Source organism: Sus scrofa, chromosome 3 (genome assembly GCF_054392235.1).
Source record: "Sus scrofa isolate SSC_HxYL_T2T_F1_AM1 chromosome 3, Sscrofa_HxYL_maternal_Yorkshire_Landrace_v2.0, whole genome shotgun sequence".
NCBI classification, from domain to species: Eukaryota; Metazoa; Chordata; class Mammalia; order Artiodactyla; family Suidae; genus Sus; species Sus scrofa.
Genome location: NC_139385.1, coordinates 127228488 through 127250757, shown reverse-complemented (window position 1 = coordinate 127250757; position 22270 = coordinate 127228488). Strand labels below are relative to the sequence as shown.

Here is a 22270-nt window from a genome sequence, read left to right as displayed (position 1 = left end):
CAAGCCCCTCACAATTGAAAACATACAGGAGATAATCGAAAATAGATGTTGGTCTCTGCCCCCCAATTCTTGGCACAGAGCTCCTGAAACCCTTATAATTTCCTAAGAGATAAGAACACTAGAAGCATCTCTTGATCTAATACTGGTCATTGACCTCTGTTCCTGACACAGGGCTCCTGAAACCCTTGTAATTTCCTGGGTGATAAGAGTGTCTTTTTTTTTTCTTTTCTATTCTTTTTTTTTTTTTTAATCTTTTTTTTTTTTTTTTCTTCTGCTTCTTCAACCTCACCCAAAGGATATGGAAGCTCCTGGGCCAGGGATCAAATCCAAGCCAGAGCTGCAACCTATGCCACAGCTGTGGCAAAGCCAGATCCTTAACCCACTGTCCCACGCGGGAACTCCAGAGTGTCTTTTGTTTTAGAGAGGCAGGGCGGCTGGTCCCTAGAAATGCCAAGCTTTGATTAGAAGCTTGGAATTTTCAGCCCCACCCCTTATTCTTTTGAGGAAGGTAAGGGACTGAAGACAGAGTTAGTAGTTGACCTTGTGTACGCGATGAAGCTTCCTTAAAAGCCCAATAATACAGGGTTTGGGGAGCTCCCAGGTGGGCAAACACATCCACACAGGTGGCGGATGTACCCAACTCCTTGAGGACAGACACTCCTGCCCACCAGAACCCTCGCCCTGTGTATCTCTTCCTCTGGCTGTTCATCTCTAGCCTTTATCAGATCTTTAGTAAACGGGTGAATGTAAGTGCTTCTCTGAGGTGTGTGGGCTGCTCTGGCAAGTTAATCTGACCTGGGAGGAGGTCGGTCAGCAGCACAGGTGACAACCTAGGCTTGCAATTGGTGACCGCACAGGGGGTAGGGGGGATCAGTCTTGCAGGACTGAGCCCTTGACCTGTGGGACCTGACGCTCTCTCCAGGCAGACAGTGTCAGAACCTAGTTGAATTGTAGGACACTGGGCAGCTGTTGGAGGCTTGCTTACCACATATTTGGTGGCCAGAAGTATCAGGAGTGAGTGTTCTGTGTAGAAGTAAAAGACTCACAGGATAAAGACCCACGGTGAGAAAGAAATGGATGTCCTTCTACCTGGAAAGGGGGAAAAAGAAAAAAAAAAAAAACTGAGTTTTTCCTATACAATGTGTTTTTTTAAGAAAGTCCAAGCCAAAAAATCCACATAATTGGTGCTCCCAGCAGACAGCAGAGCCGCTGCTTCTTCTGGCGCAAAAGGATGTGTGGATTTTGGCCCAAAGTCCAGCTCCCGGGAAACAGTAGGTGTGTCTTCCATCCAGAAGCCTTGCTTCTGGCACGGCTGCAGGAACTGTCTAGTAAGCTGAAGAATTAATCCTGGGCAGTAATTAGCACTCCTGGGAGTGGTTGGGGTGTGGGCCGGCGTTGTCAACAATGTCGCCATGCCGGTGGCTTTGGGAAGCAGCGTTAAGGAGCCCGGCGGTGTTTGGTTTTGCTCTGTTTTAATTTCCATCCCTTTAATCCCTGGTTTAAGATAGCCTCTCCGAATTCTGCAATCGCCTTTCTTCCCTTGTTAGTTAGCCCCTTTCCCGTCCTTTCTTCAATAGCATCTTTGTCTGTACCAGTGTTCATTAGGTGACAGACATTCTCTAGGCATCCAGAGGACATATTTCAGGCTCAGTAAAGCCCCCCGTCTGGAGGTGCGCACACCCAGGCTCGCTCCCAGGTCACAGAGGACAGGGTCCATCAGCTGTCACCAGGTCTGCAGGGGAGGCGCCCCCCCGACACACACACACAGCACCTCCTGACCTGATCTCGTTCTGTTCCTGTGTGGAACCTGTGCTCTGGTGGGGCAGCTTGCTCCCAGGCTTTGGCTATTTGGAGATTTGCCGAGTCTTGCTGTCTGGAGTTGACCTTTGCTACAAAGCGCGTGCTGTGCACAGGGCTGATTGGGCATCTGGAAGAAGACGGTCCCCGGGAAGCCAGCGTCCAGCCTCTTTCCTTCCTGCCTTCTCTCCCCAGGGTGGAGGCAGGCTTGGAACCATCTGGCAGGGACAGTCTCCTGCCTGGCTCCTCCAGGGCTCAGCCTCGGGATTGGGAGCTGAACCTGGAAGGTAGGCTCAGAGCCGCTGCCTGGCCCTCTATCTGGGGACCCCTGCCAGGAGGAACCAGGTCTAGTTAACACTCCTAGTTAAAGCTCTGCTTGGCCCGATGCAGGCCAAGGGGACGAGATAAGAAGAAGGCAGCCCGGCTCATAGCAATGCAAGGCTGGGGGAACCCACATCCCTCGATGGCCCCAGACTGAATCACATGGGGGGGTGTCATCCCACCATGGACCCCAAGAAAGAGGGGAAGACAGACATGGGGAGTGCCAGGGCCTCTGCCAGAGAAACAATAAGACGTTCCTCCCCGGGCTGCCCTGCCTGAGAGGGTTAAATATAAGATGCCGTGGCCCTGGAGACGCCGAGATATTGTTATTTTTCTTCTTTCCTCTACCAGTTATTCCCTAGAGGTTTATGCAAATAGCAGACCAAGGCAAGAAATTAAAGACGTGTCCCTCACCTCTGAAGCTACTTATTTCCTTGTTTCCTCGCAGTGTAACATTTCATTAGACCTTCCAGATGGGGAAAGAGCAGGCAGATTAAAAGTCAGATAGTGCCTAGAAGCCTGCTTCCTCGGTTTCAGGGACGGCTGGAGCTTCAAAGCCATTTGGTATTTCCACCGCCGAAAGGCCTCCTCGGGAGCAGTTGTGTTTTAATAAATGGCTGCCTGAGTAATTTCCCTCGAAGGAATTGCATCATGGATGTGGCTGCTCCTGGGTGAGCGCTGGCTGTTCCCCCCAAGTGCTCCTGGAGCTGATGTGTTATGAATAGGATGCCTGGGGCTAGAAGCCCATCAAGTCTACCCACCCTGCCCTCGTGATGTGACCCCCAGACCTTCCCCACCACCACCGCCCCCACCCCGCCACCGAATGGCAGTCTGTCCAAGGCCCTGTGGAGGACACTGCACAGGGGACAGCAGGGAGCCAGGCTGTGCCACGTGTAGGTCTCGAACCCAGTGTTCTAAGGGAGAGGATTTGTCCAACCAGCCTGACACGTCCCTTCCCCGTGGCCCACAGGCAGGCGGAACCACCTTAAGACTCGGGGCAGATTAATTCCCTTCACACTGACCTTGACCAACAAAGCCCCCCATCAGATGTGGGCAGCCCAGTGGGTGGGGCAGTACAGGAGGGGACCATGGGGGTCCTGCCTCTGGGACCTCTCTGCCTGTGGGAGCCACACTGACATGGCATTGCAACATTCACTCACTCACTCATTCACTCATTCATTCCGTACTAAGCACCTAAAGAGGCCAGGTGATGTCTGAGCCAAGATCCAGCAGTGACTAGAACTGGCAGTTGTGGGGGCAGGGGGTGGGGGCATGGTGGCTGAGAGCTGCACTGACTGGGTTTGTATCCTGGCTCTGCCACTTTCTGGCTCGGTCACGTTGGGCAGGTTGCTTGGCTTGTCTGTGCCTCTGCTTCTTCATCTGAAAAATGGAGCTAGCCATCATAAGAGCTGATTGTTATGTGCATCTAATGAATCGATATAAGGCATTGCCTTTGTAGGACGTGCATTCCAGTGTGGAGGAGACAGAAATCTAAGTCAATCACGCAGCTAAAAGAAAACAATAAGAGCTCTCAAAACATAAATCAGGGAAGAGTTCCTTTTGTGGCTCAGCAGGCTAAGAACCTGACGGAGTATCCATGAAGATGAGGGTTCAATCCCTGGCTTCCCTCCATGGGTTAAGCATCTGGCATTGCCGTGGCTGTGGCATAGGCTAGCAGTGGCAGCTTTGATTTGACCCCTAGCCTGGGAACTTCCATATGCTGCAGGTTCATCCCTAATAAATAAATAAATAAATAAATACAGGGAAAGAGCTTGGCATGTTGAAATAAGATGCTTAGAGAAAGTCTCACTGAGAAGGTACCATTTAAGAAGAGACCCGTAGGACGGCAGAGCGCTGGCTGAGGGAAAAGCGGGGCGAGTGTGCTTGTGCCAAGTCCCCAGGGTAGGAGGGGCCTGAGGTGCTGGAAGAGCAGCCAGGAGGCTGGTGTGCTAGAGCAGAGCTGTTGGGGAGCAAGGAGCAGATAAAGTAAGAGGGAAAGTGGGCCCCAGGCTCCATGGCACTTGTAAGGGTTTGGCTTTTTCTCAGGGTGAGATGCGGGCCATCGCCAGGGCCTGAGCAGAAGAGAAAGATGGTCTGACCTGAGTTTTATCAGGAGCACTCTGGCTGCTGTGTGGACAATTTGCTGAATGAGGACAAGAGATGGAGGAGGCCGTTGTCCAGAATAGGGAGGACGGGGGCTCAGGGGGGTAGTGGGGGAGCCCATGCAAGCACAGGGGAGTGGGCATCTGTGTCTCTGAGATCCTATAGGCAGGCAGCCCTGGAGGCTGCGGGGTGAACACGCTGCTCCTAGGGGCAGGTCATTTTCTCGGAGCCAGGGAATGGGTGCCAGGTCAGTCCTTTTCTCTGTCTTGAGCAATTCTGAGCTGCTTCTATTCTGGCCCCAGGAGTCCATCCTGATGGTGCCAGGCTGGTAACTGACACCAGAGGCCCCCCACCTTAGGCGGGGTCTCCTCCCCCTCCCTCCTCATCCAAGCCCAGACCTCTGCAGCCTTCTTGGTTGAACGCCAGACAGCGGGGTGTCAGCCCTGCTCTGGGTGCCACTGTAGGCTGGCCCCCTGTAAATGGACTGCTTGTGCCTGCAGACTGGGCTGGGCGGCGCCGAGAACAGATGGTCGTCTCACTCCCTCTCCCGGGGCGGCTGCAGCTGAGATCTGGCCTGAGGACAGCTCTGCAGCACCCGTTCAGTGGTCCCAACCCTGTCATCCCCAGTTGTCCTCCGGATGCCCACTCCCTGGCCCTCAGTGGACCCTGGGACTGAGTCCTGTGCAGCTGGGGTCTGCACAGACATGACAGGGGGCACAGGAAGTGACCGATGAGGGTATATGGGGTCTCCACCCAAGCAGCCCATGGGGAATGGCCAATGCTAAATGCTTTCAGAGCTTGTTATAGGCCAGGAACGTGGGAGCCTGCAGAACAAGAGCTAGAAAGGAGTGGGGCCCAAGGGTGAGCAGCGGAGTAGCCTGGAGTCATCACGGAAGGCTTCCTTTTGGAGAGCGCTGAGCTGGAGAAGGATGTTAGACCTGACGGTTCCGGTCGTCTTGGAGTCTCAGATGAGGCACAAGGCTGAGCATGGAAGGTGCTCAGGGTCCCCACACTAAAAGGAGACCGAGGCAGCCCCAGAACCCCGCTCCAGTTCCCGCTGCCCAGCAGTGAGAACAGCCCTGCGAGGACTACAGGGAAGATCCTTCCTGAGAAGGGCGCTGTCCTAGGAAGGAGTGCAGAGGCTTCTCCCTCCCCTCCTGGGGATGCACCCCCATCGGCCATCAACTCAAGCCTCCCCTCCCCCGCCCCCGATGCCACCCTGAGACGGGAAACTTTAGGAGGATGTGACAAGACGCCAGCACTGGGCCTGACTCTGTGAGACCGGAGTTGGCCAGTCAAGGTCACGTCATGGTCCTGCTGCCAGAGTGGACCCTGAACCAGGAAATTGAACCGCCTTAGGAGAGCCCACCTGCGAAGCAGCCTGGCAGGGGGTGAGCCTCAGAGCTCCTTGGGGGGCACACTGAACACAGCTGGGCCATCCAGGTGGCTCTGGCCAAGAACCCACAACAACGCCCACTGGGTCTCTGCCACCCAGAGGCCACCTTGCAGGCTTGAGGTGCTCCAGTCACACCTCTGTCTTCCCAGGCTCCCTCCTGTCCACTCTGGGGAAGCCAGAGCCGCAGTTAGTGAGTAGCAAGGAGACAACACCTGGAGAGTGTGACACACACACCCACAGCCCTGTACATACCCCCCCCCCCCCCCAGTTATAGGATGAGGAGCCTGGATCATCAGGGGCTAGGCTGGCGGGAGAAGCTTTGAACTGGATAGGAGCTCAAAGTTCCCCCAAAGACTTGGCTTTGGAGACGCCGAGGATGAGATAGTTTGGGAGCTGCGCTCGCCAGTGACTAGGTGTGTGACCACCGAGGCTACCTGAACGTATAAATTACTCGACCCTCGCTCCATGCTTCGGTTTAGAGAAAGTACCTTCTCACAGGTACTTCTGAGGATTTGGAGAACTGACGTGTGGGCAGCCCTGACAACAGTGCCAGGCACACTGTAAACGCTGGGTAAGCGTCAGCTCTCAGGAGGAGAAGTAGCATTAATTAGCAACAGGAATAAGAATAGAAGCAGTGCCTAAAAGTGACCCCAAAATAAAGCTGTTTGGGTCAGATAGGATAGATATGAAGGGAAGTCGTGGGAGAAAAATAAATCTGTTTGCTACTGATATCCCGCTGAGTTCAGCCTGTTTCATAAACCTGGTACGCGGCTATCATTTCATAGGATCTGTAATAAAAGCAGAGCCGCGCTGAGTGCACAGGAGGCTTGGGGCAGCTATGCCCCATCTAAGCGGTCTGGGAAGGCTTCCAGGAAGAGGTGGCACAGAGTAAGGCCTCGAGCCATGCAGCAGTGGAGATACACCCCCAGGAGGAGAGAGGGGTCCAGGACCCTCGTACCTGTCGTGTCCTTTCCACTCACACCGCAGCCCTTGGGACAGTTCCGTCCAGTGACATCACTGCACTACATACGCCCAGCAGGGATGGGCCCTGGGACAGGGAGGGGCAGACTCTGTGTGCCTTGGGGGGCAGGGAGATAAAAATCCTTGCGCACCAAATGAATGTAGCTGATGGTGAGATGCAGGAATTCACGCATGCTGCCAGGTTCCAAGGAGAACCCAGCCCAGCCCGGACAGTCTGCACGTGCGTGCGCTGTCTCTCTCTTTCTCTCTCTCTCTCTCTCTCTTCTCTCACTCTCTTTTCCCCAAAACCACTTCTTCTTCTGGGCACGTGACAGGGTCACACTCTCCACCTGCCTGAAGTTAGTTCCACGTGGCTTCCTTGGCCAATGACATGAGAGCAGAAAGGACATATGTCCCTTCCAGGGGATGGCTTTAAGAGCCAGTGCGTATGTGATTCCCAAGCCCTCTTTCTCTTTGCCAACGTGGGCAGCAGAGCCCCGGGGAGGGGAACTCTCTCAGCCTGCATCCTGAAGAAGGATGACCTGGAGTAGGGCCCCCAAATGGCCAGCAGTGAGCAGGTGGCCTAAAAAGCACACGACGTCGTTAATCCACTGAGATTGGGGCTGTTTATCGTCGTAGGCTAGCTCACCTATCCTGGGGGATGCTATCATAATTTTTTAATGGCCCAAATAGAAAACAAATCCTGAGAGACTCTTCTTTGAGTCCTGTGACCTTTCCTGTGTTGGAGCCCCCATGCCCGGGGACGGCCGGTCTGGATTCTAGTTCCTTCTCTGCCCTGACACTCTGTGCCTTGGGTGATACTGTAGTCCAAGAGGGCCACTGACCCCAGAGTGGCTATGAGAGCCCAGTATTGTGGGGGGTACAGTCTCCAGGGACATGGGGGTTAAGGGAACAGCCAGCGGACAGCCTGCATTCATCAGCCTCCCTTCTTGAGCCCTGGGGTCACAGTGAAGGTCAGACCCAGAGTTTGACAAAGGACAAACCCAAGACCTGGGGGAGCCCAGAGGGCACATGGTGGTCCTTGCTGCTGGTGGGCCTGGGGCCAGCAGCCCCCAGGCTGCCCAACGGGGTGGAAGTGGCAGCCTAGAAGCCAAGTGTCCCTGCTTGGTTAATCTAAAAATAAACAGAAAGGCAACAAAAATCTATGTTTCAATTACTGCGCACAAGCTGTTCAAACAGCCAGCTCTGCACTGGAGATGTGAACTTGTCAACAGAGGCTGCCTCGTTTGCATGCTTGGGTGGTGATAAAACACAAAACCTCGCAACAGGCTGCCCTCTGGTCTGGGTGTTGTGGGGGGTTTTTTAATTAAATTAAAAATACAGACTTAGATGAAAGACAGTGAGACTCTGAAGCGAGTACATCAAGATGGAGCAGCTGCTCCCAAAACAAAGGTGGAGGAGGCGCTGTGGTCCGAGACAAGCTAGGCTCTTGGGAGAGAGGTCAGCGGGAGAGTGGCGGAAACAAGGGGTCAGTGGCCAGGACCAGGGGACAAAAGCCTCTCCCAAGTGGCCCCAGACACTCTTTCCCGCCCCTGCTGATGGTGGAGGAAGCCCGAGGGAGCCGAAGCAAAGGCCCTTTAAGGACCTGTCTCTGTTGCAGAGAGAGTGTCACAGCCCGTGTCTAGGGTGAGCTCAGCAGGCTGCACGCGTGGCAGGCAAAGCTGGGGCTCCGTCCTTGACATTTATCTCAACTCCCACGTGCCCGCCCTCACGCTGTCTGAGCTCCAATGTGGTCTGTTCTCTGAAATCGATGAAGCCCCAGGCAGCAGGGCCACCCTGACATGCCCTGCCTGCTCCAGCCCCAACCAGCTCCTCCCTCCCCTGAGCCCAGGCATGCTCTCTCTTTTCTGCATCCTCACTATGTGCTTCCCTCTTGAAAGCTCTGCTTTCCCCCAGAGCAGGAACCCTGCCCCTCTGTGCCTGCTTCCAGGACCTTGCAAAGAGCAGGTCCTGATGGGGCAGGAGGTGGTCAGTAGATTTGATATGATTTGACAAGAAAAGAGCAAAGTCAGTACGAATCAAGGGGCAGGCCTAGGGGTTGCTGGGGAGGGAAACGGAGGTATGAGGTCCTGACTCGTGAAAGTGGAGCTGAGAAGGGAAAGCCGGCTGCTCCCGATTTCCTGCGGAGGAGCTCTGGGTAAGCGGGAGCCCCAAGATGGAAAGAAGAGAGCAACAGGCTCACACCAACGCCGGTACTGTTTCCACAGACCCTGCTGCTAAAGTGCCTGTTGGCTCTGCATTCACTCTGGACAGGGATTTTAATGTCCCCAGCCCTCGGAGCACTGCTGCCGCCATCAGCCCAGACACTACTTACTCAGTGAAATAAAAAAGCAGCCGAGTCTCTCCCAAAGAAGATAATATCCTGTCACAGGCAGTATGATCCGCTGGCCATGTGACGGCCGTTCCCTAATGTTTCCAAATAGACTTTTGAATAGACTCTTGTCGAGAAGAAAGCAAATTGCAAGAGCATTTTTGGCAGCCAGATAGAGCGCCCGTATTCGTCTTTCTTCTTTGCAACTCTTGCTGCGGGGTCTGGCTCCAGGCACCGAGTAGGATTCATCCATCAGCTTGGGTCACTGATGAACACCATTCGCTGTGAAGAAAGAGCTCGTTGAATTAGTCAATTCTGCCGCATTCGGAATAATCAGGCGTGCCAGAGGCAGCCTGCGTGAGAGCGGGAGGCCTGCTTCGAGAAGGGAGGTAACTGCTAAGTCTAGCTCCCAGTTCTGCAACCATGTGTTTATAGAACCGAGGGAAAGCAGGCTCCAGATTTCAGGGTTTCCATTCTCCATGGAGCCCCCGAGAACGAGGAGTCAGAAGAAGCAAAGATGGTGACTCGTAATGATAACTCTGGATAATTGTCCTCTATGCCATCAAACCGTACCCAGCCTGCCATCACAGCCTCATCGATCCTGATGTTTACGAGCCCCTAATTTATACACGCCTCCCCTTTTCCCTCAGTTGATGCTGACATTATGCTGCCAACTGTCATTTCCAATATCTTTTTTATTTTTCATTATCACCATTATAATGATTTACACCAGTAGCAATAGCACAAATGCCTAGTCAATTAGTCCCATGAGAAAAGTCTCTGCATCATGTGTGCCTTTTTGGGGGGAAAAAAAAAAAATCACTGCATCAAAACCCACAGCCAGAATGTCTCAAAGCAAAGGTGCACATGAGAAGGAAATGGGAGGCTTGTTCTTTTAATATCGTTCCTCTAACACAGACGCTGGATACCACCTTTCTGAAACAGGGAGATTGCTTTTTGCGTGAGAAATTGTGCCCAGGAAAGGAATCAGTGGCATTTTTCTAGAAACCTATCATCAGAAAAGCATTTTGAAACATTTGTCTTTTTAGGTCATGTGTTAGGGCCTGTAATTATGGAATATGGCTTTTCTCGTAAATACCTCTGCCCCCCAGGACCATCTGAGGACCACAGTGCAGCCGTGAGCCCTGGGGGAGCATCAGCCTCGGTCCTAGGGCGGACTCTGGTCCTGGTCCTGCGCATCTTGGACCAGCGTGTCTCGGGCTCTACCTGCATTCAAGCCCTCCCGGGGCGGCGGGAGGTCTTGTGAAAATGCAGATTCCAACTCGGTCATGCTGGGGCAGAGCCTGGGACTCTGCATCCTAACAAACCCCCAGGTGGTGCCAACACTACAAACCCGCAGCCTGCGCTCGGGTCAGGGGCGCTTAGGCCACTGTGCCAGCCCTCATCTTCGTCCTCCTCTCTTCGTTTTCCCCACTTTTCAAAGCCAATGCCAACACACGCCTGCCTACACCCTCAGGATGCTGTGAGAAGGAAAAGAGGTGCTTCTGATGACCCTCGTGAAGGGTCAGCCTGTGGCCCTAGAATGCCATGCTGTGGTTGCCGTGACCACTGCTGGACCTTTAATGCAGGGGTTCTGCCAGAGCCGAGACCTGGGAAATACATGCGGCCTTGGCTGGCAATGGAGAAAGCAGGGTCCCTGTCTTTAAAGGTCAAGGTGACACCCTCAGGCCTCTGTTCCAGAGATGGATGCCACCTGGGGACCTGAAACAGCAGTCAGACCTCACTGCCCTGGTTTCTAACCTGAGCGGCCACATTCCTGATTCCGCTCTCCCCCCAGCCTGGAGGGCCTGGTAGAGGCTGCTTGGTTAGGTCTAGACCCTGGAGCTGCAGCAGGTCTTGGTGGAAACGGCCAGCAGCTAAACAGCAGGCCTGAGATGAGCCACCCCAGCCTGGGGTCTGGGCTGGGAAGTCTTCACACTTGCCCTGCTGAGTGAGCGACCCATGGTGGCTGGGGGTGGGGGGTATTCGCAGGAGGACCGTGGTCCCCCCCTGGCTGGACAAGGCAGGTGGATGAGAAGGCCCTTTCAGAATAGGGGCAAAATGTGACGGCTGTGTTCAGTACTCTGGGGCCTTGGTATTTAAGGAAAGAAACTAACAATGAAACCACACCTAGGCCATTCCTCTGGCAGAGAACAGGGAGAGGCTGGCAATAGTCTACGAATATTCTAGAGCTTCCTGGGCTTCTGAGCTGATCCGAAGGATTAGAAACTGGGCCCTGGGTCCAGGTGGACACCTACATGTGGCCCCCACTCTCCGCACATTTTGTAACCACTTGGAGATGCTGAACACCTGCTCCCCCGAGGAGCTCCTCACCCCTGGGAGCAGGGCCCGGACTGGGCAAAGGGGAGGCCTTGCTTTTGGGGCCAGAACTGGTGTGGCTTCCTTGCTTTTTTCACCCTGGGCACCTCTCTCACTGCAGGGCGTGTTGTGAGCTGGAGAGGGTTTGCCACTTTGATCTGGGAGCATTTCCTCAGCCCTGACCCTGGAGAGTTCCATGGAGCTCAGTCAGCTCCAAGGAGAAAATGGAGGGGGGGGGGGGAGTCCTTTCTTTAGGGAGCACACCCTTGCAGGAGCAGCACTCACATGAAGGGCAGAAAATTCCAGCCCATCGCTGGGTTGTGGACATGCCTCTGTGAGCTTGAAGCAGAGAAGGCTGGTCAGAGAAGGCCTCCCGTGGGAGTGGCTGGAGCAGGTGCACCCCAGCCTCAGCCAGAATCAGGTCTTCTGAGTCAGTGGGTTCTGAGTGGGGACGGGGGTCGGCGGGAGCAGAGGCAGCCCTAGAAACAGGGAGGCATTTCCGAGGGGCATCCCCAGCTCCTGCTGACATTTGTGCCAAATCAGGGCCAAGCCAACTCCTCCAGAAGCACCCAGAGAATTCCTTTGTGTTGCATTTGCCAAGATGGTGGTGTTCTGGCTGCTGTTTATTATTTTGCTCCAAAAGAAAGGCTAGAAGATGCAGAGAGGGAAGCGAACATAAGAAGGATGGGCACAGGCTGTTCCAACTGACTTGGCAGCACGTCTCCCCCAAACGAGGCAATCATACATTTTCCGATTGGTCCGGACGGGCCGTGGCTCATTCCTCAGCCCCCTGTCTGGAGGCAGCACGGGCTCCCCACCGACCTGAGGATTAATCACGCCTGCGGTCCTCACAGCCAGCGCCCCCTCCTCCGCACGCCTTAATGATAGGACGGAGGAAAGGGTCGTTAGTCACCTGTGATCCTGGGTACAGCATGTGCACACAAGGCGTAGCAATAGCAGGTGACTCGGAGCGTGTCCCTAGCACAGCCATCCTAAGACGAGTTAAGGGGTGCAGAGCGTGCCGGTCTGAGAGCACCGGACTCTCAGAAGCCAGTGCCGTGGGCTGCTGGACAGTGGCCCCTGTGCCCCAGCCCCATGGGGACAACACAAAGAAAAAGACTATGACATTGGCAATGTTTCATTGTTTGCTCGTGAATTCTTCGCGCTGAGGCAGGTCTGTGGGCAGGGCTGCTGGTCTGGTATCGAGCAAGTATATGAGACCGAATTACAGAGACACAGCCCAGGCAGCAGGGCTGAGCTGGGGGCCACTGGTGCCCCTCCTCCAGGCCATCCTCAGGCCCTGGACCGGGTCGGTTACGGCGCCCCCGAGCTGCAGAAAGAGCCCGTCCATCAGGGCAGCCTGTGGGGTTTGTGATGGGAGATCCGTTCCGTCACAGACGTTCAGCCGAGGATGTCCTTCCTCCCACCCCAAGGTGGGCTCTCCCAGTGGCCCTGGGTGACAGAGCACCCTGCAAGGCCCCAGCCACCCGGTCCAGGGGGTCTCAGGGAGTCCGTCAGACCCGGACCCACCCAGCTTCACAGCTCGCAGCCTCCTTCATCCTCATGCCAGAAACCTGCCTGGTTCCTTTTGGCCTTGGACTTGCGGGCCCACCCCTTTCCACCCTGCAACTTTCCGATCTGATCCTTGCCCGGGGATAGGGCCCTTCACGGTGAGCCAGGGGGTCGTGGGCTTTACACTTGGTCTTCGCCGTGGCCATGGGCATAGGTAGAGCTGTCAGTCTTGCTTTCCAGGTAAGTAACCTGAGGCATCCCTGAGCTCCTGGGGCTGGAAAGGGGTGGGGCTGAGGTTCAAACTCAGCCCTCTTGACCCCCACCTGGCTCTCTTTCCACTGCCCCAGGGTCCCAGGTTGCATCCTGGAGTGGCCGTGGAGGGCTCTGAGCTGGCAGAACCAAGGGGACAGACACACGTAAAACTCCTGCCTCGGGGAGATTTTTCCGGTTGAACCCAGGACCCGCACCAGAAGGTCTCTACCCTGGGCCTCAGCCTGCCCTGCCTCCACCCATGAATATCAGATTTTCTAGACCCTGGAGCTTTTTCTCCGCACACGTGCATGTAACTTAAAAGGTGCCGGCCACACACTAAGCCCAGCCAGGTGCAAGCCCCCCACCCCTCTCAGGCGCGGCTGCAGCCAGACTCCCTCTTCTCTCGGTGACGGGCCCTGTGCCAGGCTCTGCCAGTTCACCGGCAGCCTGCCAGGGAAAGGTGCGCGCCTGACAAGGAAGCATTTTGCATGTTTTGTCTGTAATTGCTGGACCAGTCTCGTCTGAGACGCCTCGTGCGTTGGGGGCCTCCTCCCGCCCCAGTGAGCGCTTCCTGCAGCCTCCCCCACAACCACCCAGGACGCAAGGGTGGGCACACGGGGCCTTTTGACACACAGATTGTAGCCCAGTGGGAAATACTGACGTTGCCACCTCTGGCGCTGGCATTCTGCCATCTCACCAGGGTACACTGGGCAGCGTGCTCCTTTCATTCCGGTTGAAAGGGGAAATTACACTGAGGAACGAAGTCAGACCCAAACCTGGCAGGCAAATAGTTGACCTTTGTTTTGAATACATTTAATGAGGCTGAGACCAGATCGTGTGGCCTCCAGCTGCCTGAGTCTCCATCTCCTCTCTGGCATTTTCGGGAGACTTGAAGAGAGGAGCAGCGGGGTGGGGACCACCGGAGGTGCAGCTGCTGCGCCAGCTTTTCTTCCGTGTACCAGGGCTGTGAGGAAGATGGAGCCACCGCGTGGTCCAGCGGGTGGCCCCCGAGGCTGCCAGCTGAGAGGTGTGATTGGCATCAGAGGTGTCGCTGGGGCCAAGGAGGCCCCTGGGACCTGATCCCAAGCTCTGCCACCTCTGGGCACTTCTCAGGGGCGCAGGGCTGCTGGCCACTGGAGGCCAGCCCTCCTCATCTCCATCCTCACCAGCTGGAAGGAGATGATTCTTTGTATGTGGTGAGGTCGTGCTGTCCTGAAGGAGCGTAAAGCCTGATTTAGGGTATCAGGCTAAGCCAGACTTAGGTAGCAATTAAACTGCCAATCTCAGTGCCTTAACACGATCAAGCTTTATGTCCCAATTGTGCCTAGTCCAACACTGGGGTGGAGGGTGGGGGGGAGCAGTCCTCTTCCATGTAGCTGCACCAGCAGGGAGATGTGGTCTGTGGTTGCCACGGCAAGCAGAGGAAACCACGGGGTCGTGTGAGATGTTTTTAAAGGGCCGGTTCTAGAAGTGGGCTTCCTCAGCGCCCCACTCATTCTGTCTGCCTGACTACAAGGGAGGCTGGAAGGGTCCTTCTGGGCGCACAGAAAGACGACACGGTGTGGTGAACTTGGAACTTTATCTCTGCCCCACTCAGGATCCAACCCGGGGAAGCATCACCCCGAGCACTAGTACTTTGCCAGAGCCCTGGCTTGGCAGGTGAATCTCAGGAGGCAAGTCTAAGCTATGGGGTCCCCCGGACCCTGGACATGCAGGCTCTCCTTTCAGAGCCATCCTCGGAGACTCCAGATCTGATTTCCAAGGAAGACAGGGCCTTTCAGTCGGTGCCTACATGGAATTTCCAGCTGGAAGACTCAACAGTTTTTGTGTCCAAGGTCCTCTCTTCACACAAATATATTTATCCCTTCCTGAGACATGGAGCACTTAAGAAGAAATAAACATTTGTTTATTCATTTGACAACCATGCCTGATCCCCTTCCAGGCCAGACACTGGGCCAGGTGCTGGGATTACAGAGACAATAAGCCTGGAGTTTATTCACAAGGTAGCAAATGCACCACAGCCACCCACTGATGCTGGGGTGAGTGTGGGCGCCGATGTTCAGGGGGACAAAAGAGGGCCTCTCACCCCACCTGGGTGGTCACTGCAACCTCCTAGAAGAGTCGGGGCCTGAGCTGAGTCCTAATAGACACACAGGCCTTGGCCAGGGAAGGGGGAAGCCAATTCTGGCAAAGAAGCAAGGTGGGCTCTCCCCTAAGCTGAGAGAGGGCATGATGCCTTCAGAAACTCCAACGTGTCTGGAAGGGCCGGGCATTGCCTCTGTGGTGGACAGAGTGAAGGGTGATGCTGGAAAAGTGAGCCAGTCCAGATTCTCAGGTGTCCTCTGGGCCACCTTGAGGATTCCGGACCACATTCTGAAAGTTAGGTTTTAAGCAGGAGAGGAGGAGGGTGAGCAGGTTTGCGCTTTGAAAAGCCATAAGGGCAGCAGGTAGGTGATGGACGAGAAGGACAAGGCTGGGGACACGGGCCCGGTTGAGATCATCCACATGGGAGATGAGATTTGGGGTGGCCGTGCAGATGGAGGGACAGCAGACTGGGGAAACAGCTAGAGCCACAGATGCCAAGCCCCACTGTGGAAGATCGCGGGAGGTGGGGACCCGTGGGTGGCCTTCTGTGAGGGAAGGAATTCCTGAGCATGCGTGTTTGGGCAAAAGAACCTCGTGTTGATTTAGGGAGGTAGGACATTTAGGTGCCTTTGGGCAGAAAGATGGTGGGTGTGGTGCAAGGAGAAGGAGGAAGCTGGAAAGGTGGCCTTGGGCATCGTCTGTAAAGAGGTGAAGGCTGAATGAGGTCATCCAGGAAGCAGGTAGCATGAGAAAAGAGAGGCCCCAGTGCCCCTCAGGGAAGAGCTGAGAGAGGGGAGCCTGCAGGGCTGGCTGAGAAGGAGCAGCGGAGGGGGGAGGAAAAGTGAGAGCATGCTGTTCCCCAAACGGCAGAGACGTGCTTTCCAGACGGAGAACGACTCGCCAAGCGGGCGAAGTCCAGGAAGCCCCGGGGCGTAAACGCCCCATTGGCTGGATGGAGCTGCTCGCCCTTGACCTCGGTGAGGACGACCCCCGAGGAGTGGCCGGAGCAAGAGCCCCATGGGAGCAGGTTACAGCGTGAGCAGCAGGAAGGGAGGCAACCAGAGCCCAGCGTAGATAACGCTCCCGAGAACCTCGGTTGGAAGAGTTGGTGAGGGTGATCAAAGGGGGACTCGTTTCTATTTTTATGAAATTAATATTGAATAGATTAAAAAATAATTCCTGTGGCATCGTGTAAGCCGTGAAGCATGATGATGAAATAGACAGTGAGTGCATCGTCCAACTTAAGACAGTCAGCCCTGCCTCGGGTGGCCTGAGGCTTAACCCAGGCTGCGCTCAGGCTCACGTCTGCTCCACATGCCCAGCAGAGGGGACAGTGCCAAGGGAGGGGACAGTGCCTGCCAGGGCCCCCTGCCAGCCACAACCTGGGTTGGGTTGGCCCAGGCTCCAGCACTACAAGTTGGCAACTAGGTCTGGATGTGCGAAGTCCAGAGTAGGATCATGCTTGATAGACATTTTAAAAATAAAGTGGTCTGTCCGCTAACTAGCCAGCCATTCCAGGGCCCCCTACTTGGCTGAGCAGCACCGGCAGGATAGGAAAGTGAGCCAGGAGCCATCCCTGCCCCCAGGAGGTCACTCCCCAGACCGAAAGTGGACAAAGAATGAGAGAGAGTCAAAGAGAACCACACTGCACCTGAGCCAGGGGGACAGGGCTGGGGGTGGGAGGCGCAGGCAGACCGCACCCCAAGCGGCCTGTCAGTGCCCTGGCACGGCCTGAATCCTCCCCTCTGCCTCTGCCTGCCTGAGGCCTGCCCGAATGAGGCCCCCTCTCCTGCATCTTACATCCTTTCTGACTGAGGCTAGCTGGCAGGGAGCCAGGCAAGTCATTGTTGTGCTGAGCGAATGATGATGCAGAAAGACCCTCAGAGTATCTAGTGCGTCTAGGTCTCCATGACAACACTGAGGGCCTCGTGTTCAGATATTCAGGCAAGTTGGCGTGGGAGACGGTCTGGTTCACAGAGGCCAGGGAGCACGGCGGACGCTGGTGCCAGCCACGGAACCGTAGTTGTGAAAGAGAACGCTTCACTCCTGGAGGCTTAACACCTTCTCAGACTTGAGTCCTACATCGAGCTGTGGTCCGGAGGCCAGAGAGCCTGGCCACTTTCTCACTTTCTAGTTCTCTGACCTCGAGGGAGTCACTTATTCTCCATGAGCTTCCTGGTCCGTAAGGTGGGGACGACCTTGCCAGCTCTCAGGCTGCTCCGAGGATCAAATGAGATCAGTGTCAAGGGCCTTGTCCTCCACAAAGTGAGTCGACAGACATGGCTCTTCTAACATGGCCTGAGGAGTCCGCAGGTTTCCCGGTGGGGATGGAAGGATACAGTCCTGGTGGTCATTAAAAGGCACACATGCCATCATCTGGGGCAATGTGATGCTGCGGAACAGAAAGCGGTGCTGCCCAGGTTCAGATCTTGTTGACTACACTTTGGCCGTGTGATCCTGGGCAAATCATTTATTCCTTGTCTGTGATGGGGCTAGTGATCCATGCTTTGTGGGCTTGCTGTGACTATGAAATAATCTGATGTTTGAAAGCCCTTTTTTGCACATGGAGAAGGTGGTTAATAGATGCTGATGGCCATTGCTGTGCCCCTCTGCATCCTAGCAGGGCTGCCGTTCATCTAAATCCCTCCTCTCCGCTCTGTGCCAGCAGGTCCGGCCTCTGTTTCCCCGTGAGGAGCAGCCGCGGCCCACCGAGATGTCCAGGCACCACAGCCGCTTCGAAAGAGATTACCGGGTGGGCTGGGACCGCCGCGAGTGGAGTGCCAACGGGACGCATGGGACCACCAGCATCTGCAGTGCCACCGCCGGGGCCGGTGGCAGCACAGCCAGCAGCCTCAGCGCCCGGCCAGGCCTCCTGCCACTGCCCGTGGTACCCTCCCGGCTGCCCACGCCTGCCACGGCCCCCGCGCCCTGCACCACCGGCAGCGGCGAGGCCATCACCAGCCTCGTGGCCAGCTCTGCCTCTGCGGTCACCACCAAGGTAAGACCTGGCATCCTCTCAGCAGAAGCTGGGCAGAGGGGGCCTGCTGCCCCTGCAGCCCCAGGCCAGCTCCAGGCAACTATTTAAGTTAAAGTTCACATGCTTTTATTTTCCATAAAGCCTTTCTCAGAACTAACGGGTAGAAAGACAAGCAGATGCTGAGGCCACGTGCTGTCCTCTGCCATGTTGATGAAAGGCATTTAGTGAGTGAAATGACAATGAAATTCCAGTTGGCAATACAGGTTCCCTCAATAGGTGATTGTACATCAGGCAGGTCCCCCTGGGGGCACCAGCAACTCGGGTTTGCAAGATGACGCTGACCAGCAGTCAGTCCTAAAAGGCCATAAATCTGCTACTGATTAAGCAGCGTTACTGCTGAGAATGCCCACATCCCATGTCTCCCCCAAGCCTCGGACAACCCCGTGACATCAGTGTTTTGTCACCCGCCTTACAGTTGACGATGAGGAGGCACACCGAGTCCGTGGGAGCAGGTCCAAGGCGGGACCCTCCTTGGGGACCCAGGCTTCAGGGGCATTAGGTCCAGGTCACGCCTGCTCTTCCTGAGGCGGCGCAGCCTCAGAGCCACAGCAGAAAGTGGGCTGGGTGAGCAGCCGCGATGCTGAAATGGAAATGTCGCCAGGCTCTTGCCAGGCTGGTCCCCCTCACACGGCTCACAGCCCCTCGGGGATGAGGGACGGGGCCCAGGCCGGTGGCAGGAAGCCCATTCGTTGCCATCCTATCTCCCGGGTGAGCAGAGGCTCTGCAGGCCTCCTCTGCCTCTACCACTCTGCCAGCCATTCAGCGCTGCCTCCCAGGAGCTGTCTCAGGGCCGGTGCATGCTGGGGGGTGTGTGTGTGTGTACTCGCACCCAAGCGTCTAGTCTTTTCTTTCCTACTTTCATAAAAGTTGCCGGAGAAGTTAAAGCTGGGGAGCCCTGGCCCCAGCCATTGTGAGGGGGCGGTGGTGTCGGACAGTCGCGCTCCAGGTGTGCTGTGCCTTTGTCCCCGTGATTTTCAAAACTCCCTTTCAGCCCTGCTTCCCATTAATAACCGGGAGTGCTGCCGGCACAGAGCCCAGCCGAGGCCCGAGACAATGGAGCTATCGGAGGCCAGCTCGGAGCGCACTGACATCCACGCTGTGGCATATTGATTTTATCTTCCTGTTATGAAAACACCACCCCACTGAGGTGGGGAGGGAAGAAACGCTGCGCGGGGGGAGGGGGAGGAGGACGACGACTTTTGGGGCACGATGCCCCGGCCCGGCCCGACCCTCCTCCCCAGACGCCAGCCCCCGAGACCGCTCTGATGGGGCGACCTCTGCCCAGGGGACCCAGCCGGCAGCCTCGCCAGCCACCTCTGGCAGCCGCTCAGCGAGGCCAGCTGTTGGCCATCTGGTGAATGGCAGCTTCTGGAGCTGACTGCTGGGGGCTCCAGGTGGGCAGAGAGGCGCTGGACCTGGGAGCCCCCTTGAGGGTTTGGGCCCTCTCGAGGGTGGAGGCCTATTTAGGCTGTGCCCCGGGGCAGGGCTGAGGGCCCGCCCTGCCCACACCGCACCTCCTTTGCTCCCAAGCAGCTTCATACTCTCCATCTCTAACTGGCCTGGCCCCAAACCACAGCACATGAGAGGAAAGGAGCCTGACCTCAGACAGAAAACAACAGCTGGGCAACAACTGAGTGGGGCGGCTGGGAGGGGAGGGGGCAGAAGTTCATGCCTGTGAGGGCGTGTGTTCCCAGGCACATTTCCCCCCCCCCCCCACAACCAGTTTCATACCTGCAGGGGCTTGTCTAGTCACATGAGGTGCCTGATTACACGCTGGAATCTTCAGGGTGCTCAGGAGAGTGTGGGGGGTGGAGGGAGGATGACAGCCAGCCGTGGCTCCCGTCCAGGATGCTGGGACCGAACTCAGGCTGCGGTGCCACTCTGCCTTTCTGGCCTCGCTGCCGACCCCTCCCCGGCGCCTGGCCCCTGGCCTGTTCGTCTGTCCCCCTGCCAGAACCACACCAACTGACAGGCAGGCCAAATGGAGGTATCTGTGGTTTCCCTGGTCAACAAGCTGTGTCTTTATTGAGCAGCCAAAGGCTGGTTCTTGCCTCCAGGGAGCTCACAGGCCAGGATATAACAAATCTCTGCCTGGAAGTGTGACCAATGACCCGAGAATGTCTCTCCCATCGAGACTGTTGCAGAGGCAGCTTCGAGGACTGGATAAAAACAGGCTTCGGAGCCAGTCTGCCTGGATTTGAATTCCATTCTATCTTAGACTTGCTGAGTGACCCTGGACAAGTTACCTGACCTCTCTGGGCCTTACTTCTGTTAAATGGGACTAGGTAATTTTACCTTCCTGGTAAGAGTTGTTGTGAGGGCTGAGTGTGTTAAAACAGGTGTCAAATGTTCAGTACAGAGCCCAGCCTGGTAAATCCTATAGAGGTTCTGTCATCATTGCCATTGTCACTGCCACCCAGGTGGGGCCTATGGGACAAGGCCATGCCCCTGTTAGGAAAGGTAAATCGTTTCTAGCCACACCAAGAGGAAAAGGTAAGGCTTCAGGTAAGACACAGGAGCAAGGCCTCAAGCAGGCAGGGAAAGGAATTGGGTTTGTGGGTGGTTAGGCCTTAGGTTGACCTTGTGACATGACCAAGGTGACTTGGCAGCAAGACGGGCCAGAGGGAAGAGGGCATCTAGTGGGCCTCCAACTGAAGCTGAGTCAGCACCAGCTGGTAAGGACGATGATGGAGGGGAAGGGATCTCACAGCTTTTGTCAGCCATGAGGCCCTTTGCTCAAAGAACGCCCCGAGCCTCCACAGGGCTGAGGCCCCATCTGGTGGCAGGTTGGGGGGCAGGGAGCTGAGCAGAAGCAGGAGTAGAGGCACATTTTCCTCCGTGTGCATTGATGCTGGGCCGAGGGAGTTAAAGGCTTGAATGTGTTGGCTTGGCTTCCTCCGTGAGGGCTCTAGTGCCACGTGTGAGCCAGAGCTACCCAAGCAGAAGGACTCGGAGAAGGGTCCCCAACAAGATGACAAGTGTCAGCACTGTCAGGCTTTAGCATCCCCAGTGGGCTGGCCAGGGAGCAGGATGAGTGTCACGTATGCTGGGGGCTGTAGGTAACCAACCCCCATCCCAGGCCATCACCTCCAATGTGTGGACAGCCGGCTCCCTCCCAGGACAGGGGCTGCTGCTGCCCAGTGATGGGGGACAGTCCTAGCTCTCCAGGGTGGGGAAGGCTGGCTGTGCTTCCAGCAGCTGGTTAGGGAAGTGATGGCAGTTCTTTCTGTCATTGCTGCCTTTGGGCCTGGGTTGATTTTTTGGTTTCTTCCTTTTTTCCATGGCCTGAGAATTTCTTACATGTCTTAGATGAAAGGCCAAAAGGCAAGTTGGGCAAGCAGGGACTCCAGCCACGGAGCTACAGGGAGGGCCCAGCAGAGACACACACACATACTGCTCACACTGCTCAAACCAATAAACTGCTTCCCTGCAGCGGAGATCAGCTCTTGAACCTTTCAGACGCAGGTTCCCAGAGCCCAGGAGGAACAGAGGAAACATGCCACCCAGCCCCTCTATTTTTGTTGATTAGAAGGGTGAGACTCAGAGCTCCCACCGTGGTGCATTGGGTTAAGAATCCAACTGCAGAGGCCTAGCTCAGTGGGTTAAAGGATCTGCCATTGTTGCAGCTGCAACTTGGATTCAGTCCCTGGTCTGGAAACTTCCATATGACACAGGTGCAGCCATTAAAAAAAGAAAAGAAGAGAGGGATTTCCGTTCATGGCTCAGGGGTTAACGAACCCGACTAGGATCCATGAGGATGTGGGTTTGTTCCCTGGCCTCGCTGAGTGGGTTAAGGATCCGGTGTTGCTGTGAGCTCTGGTGTAGGACACAGATGTGTCTTGGATCTGGCTTTGCTGTGGCTGTGGTGTAGGATGGCGGCTGTAGCTCTGATTAGACCCCAAGCCTGGGAAACTCCATGTGCCAAAGGTTCAGCCCTAAAAAGCAAAAAAAGACAAGAAAAGAGTGAGACTTTGAGAAAGAAAGACTTGCAGAGGTCACCTAGTGAGTGAGAAACAGAACTGGCCTGGGCCGGCTCCTTCCCCACCCCAGGCTGCCTGCCATAACACATTCACCATGGTAACCATTCCGGCAGCATTGTTATGATAACTTTTCCCATCTGCTCATCCACCTAGCAGACAGCAAACACTGAATTTTG

The 22270-nt window shown here is 55.7% G+C and overlaps 1 protein-coding gene across 9 annotated transcripts in view; it reads left to right on the top strand.

Annotated features, from left to right (window-relative positions):
• Window positions 1-22270, top strand: part of KLHL29 (kelch like family member 29) — a 306457-nt gene that overhangs the window by 151653 nt on the left and 132534 nt on the right. For 6 of the 9 annotated variants that reach the window (XM_085019779.1, XM_085019781.1, XM_085019783.1 and 3 more), the window contains one exon: window positions 17746-18075. In XM_085019779.1, coding sequence (XP_084875905.1) covers window positions 17746-18075 — 330 coding nt within the window. Of the gene's footprint in view, window positions 1-17742; window positions 18076-22270 lie in introns of all 9 variants that reach the window. The other 3 variants (XM_085019780.1, XM_085019778.1, XM_085019784.1) reach the window with 1 other exon arrangement.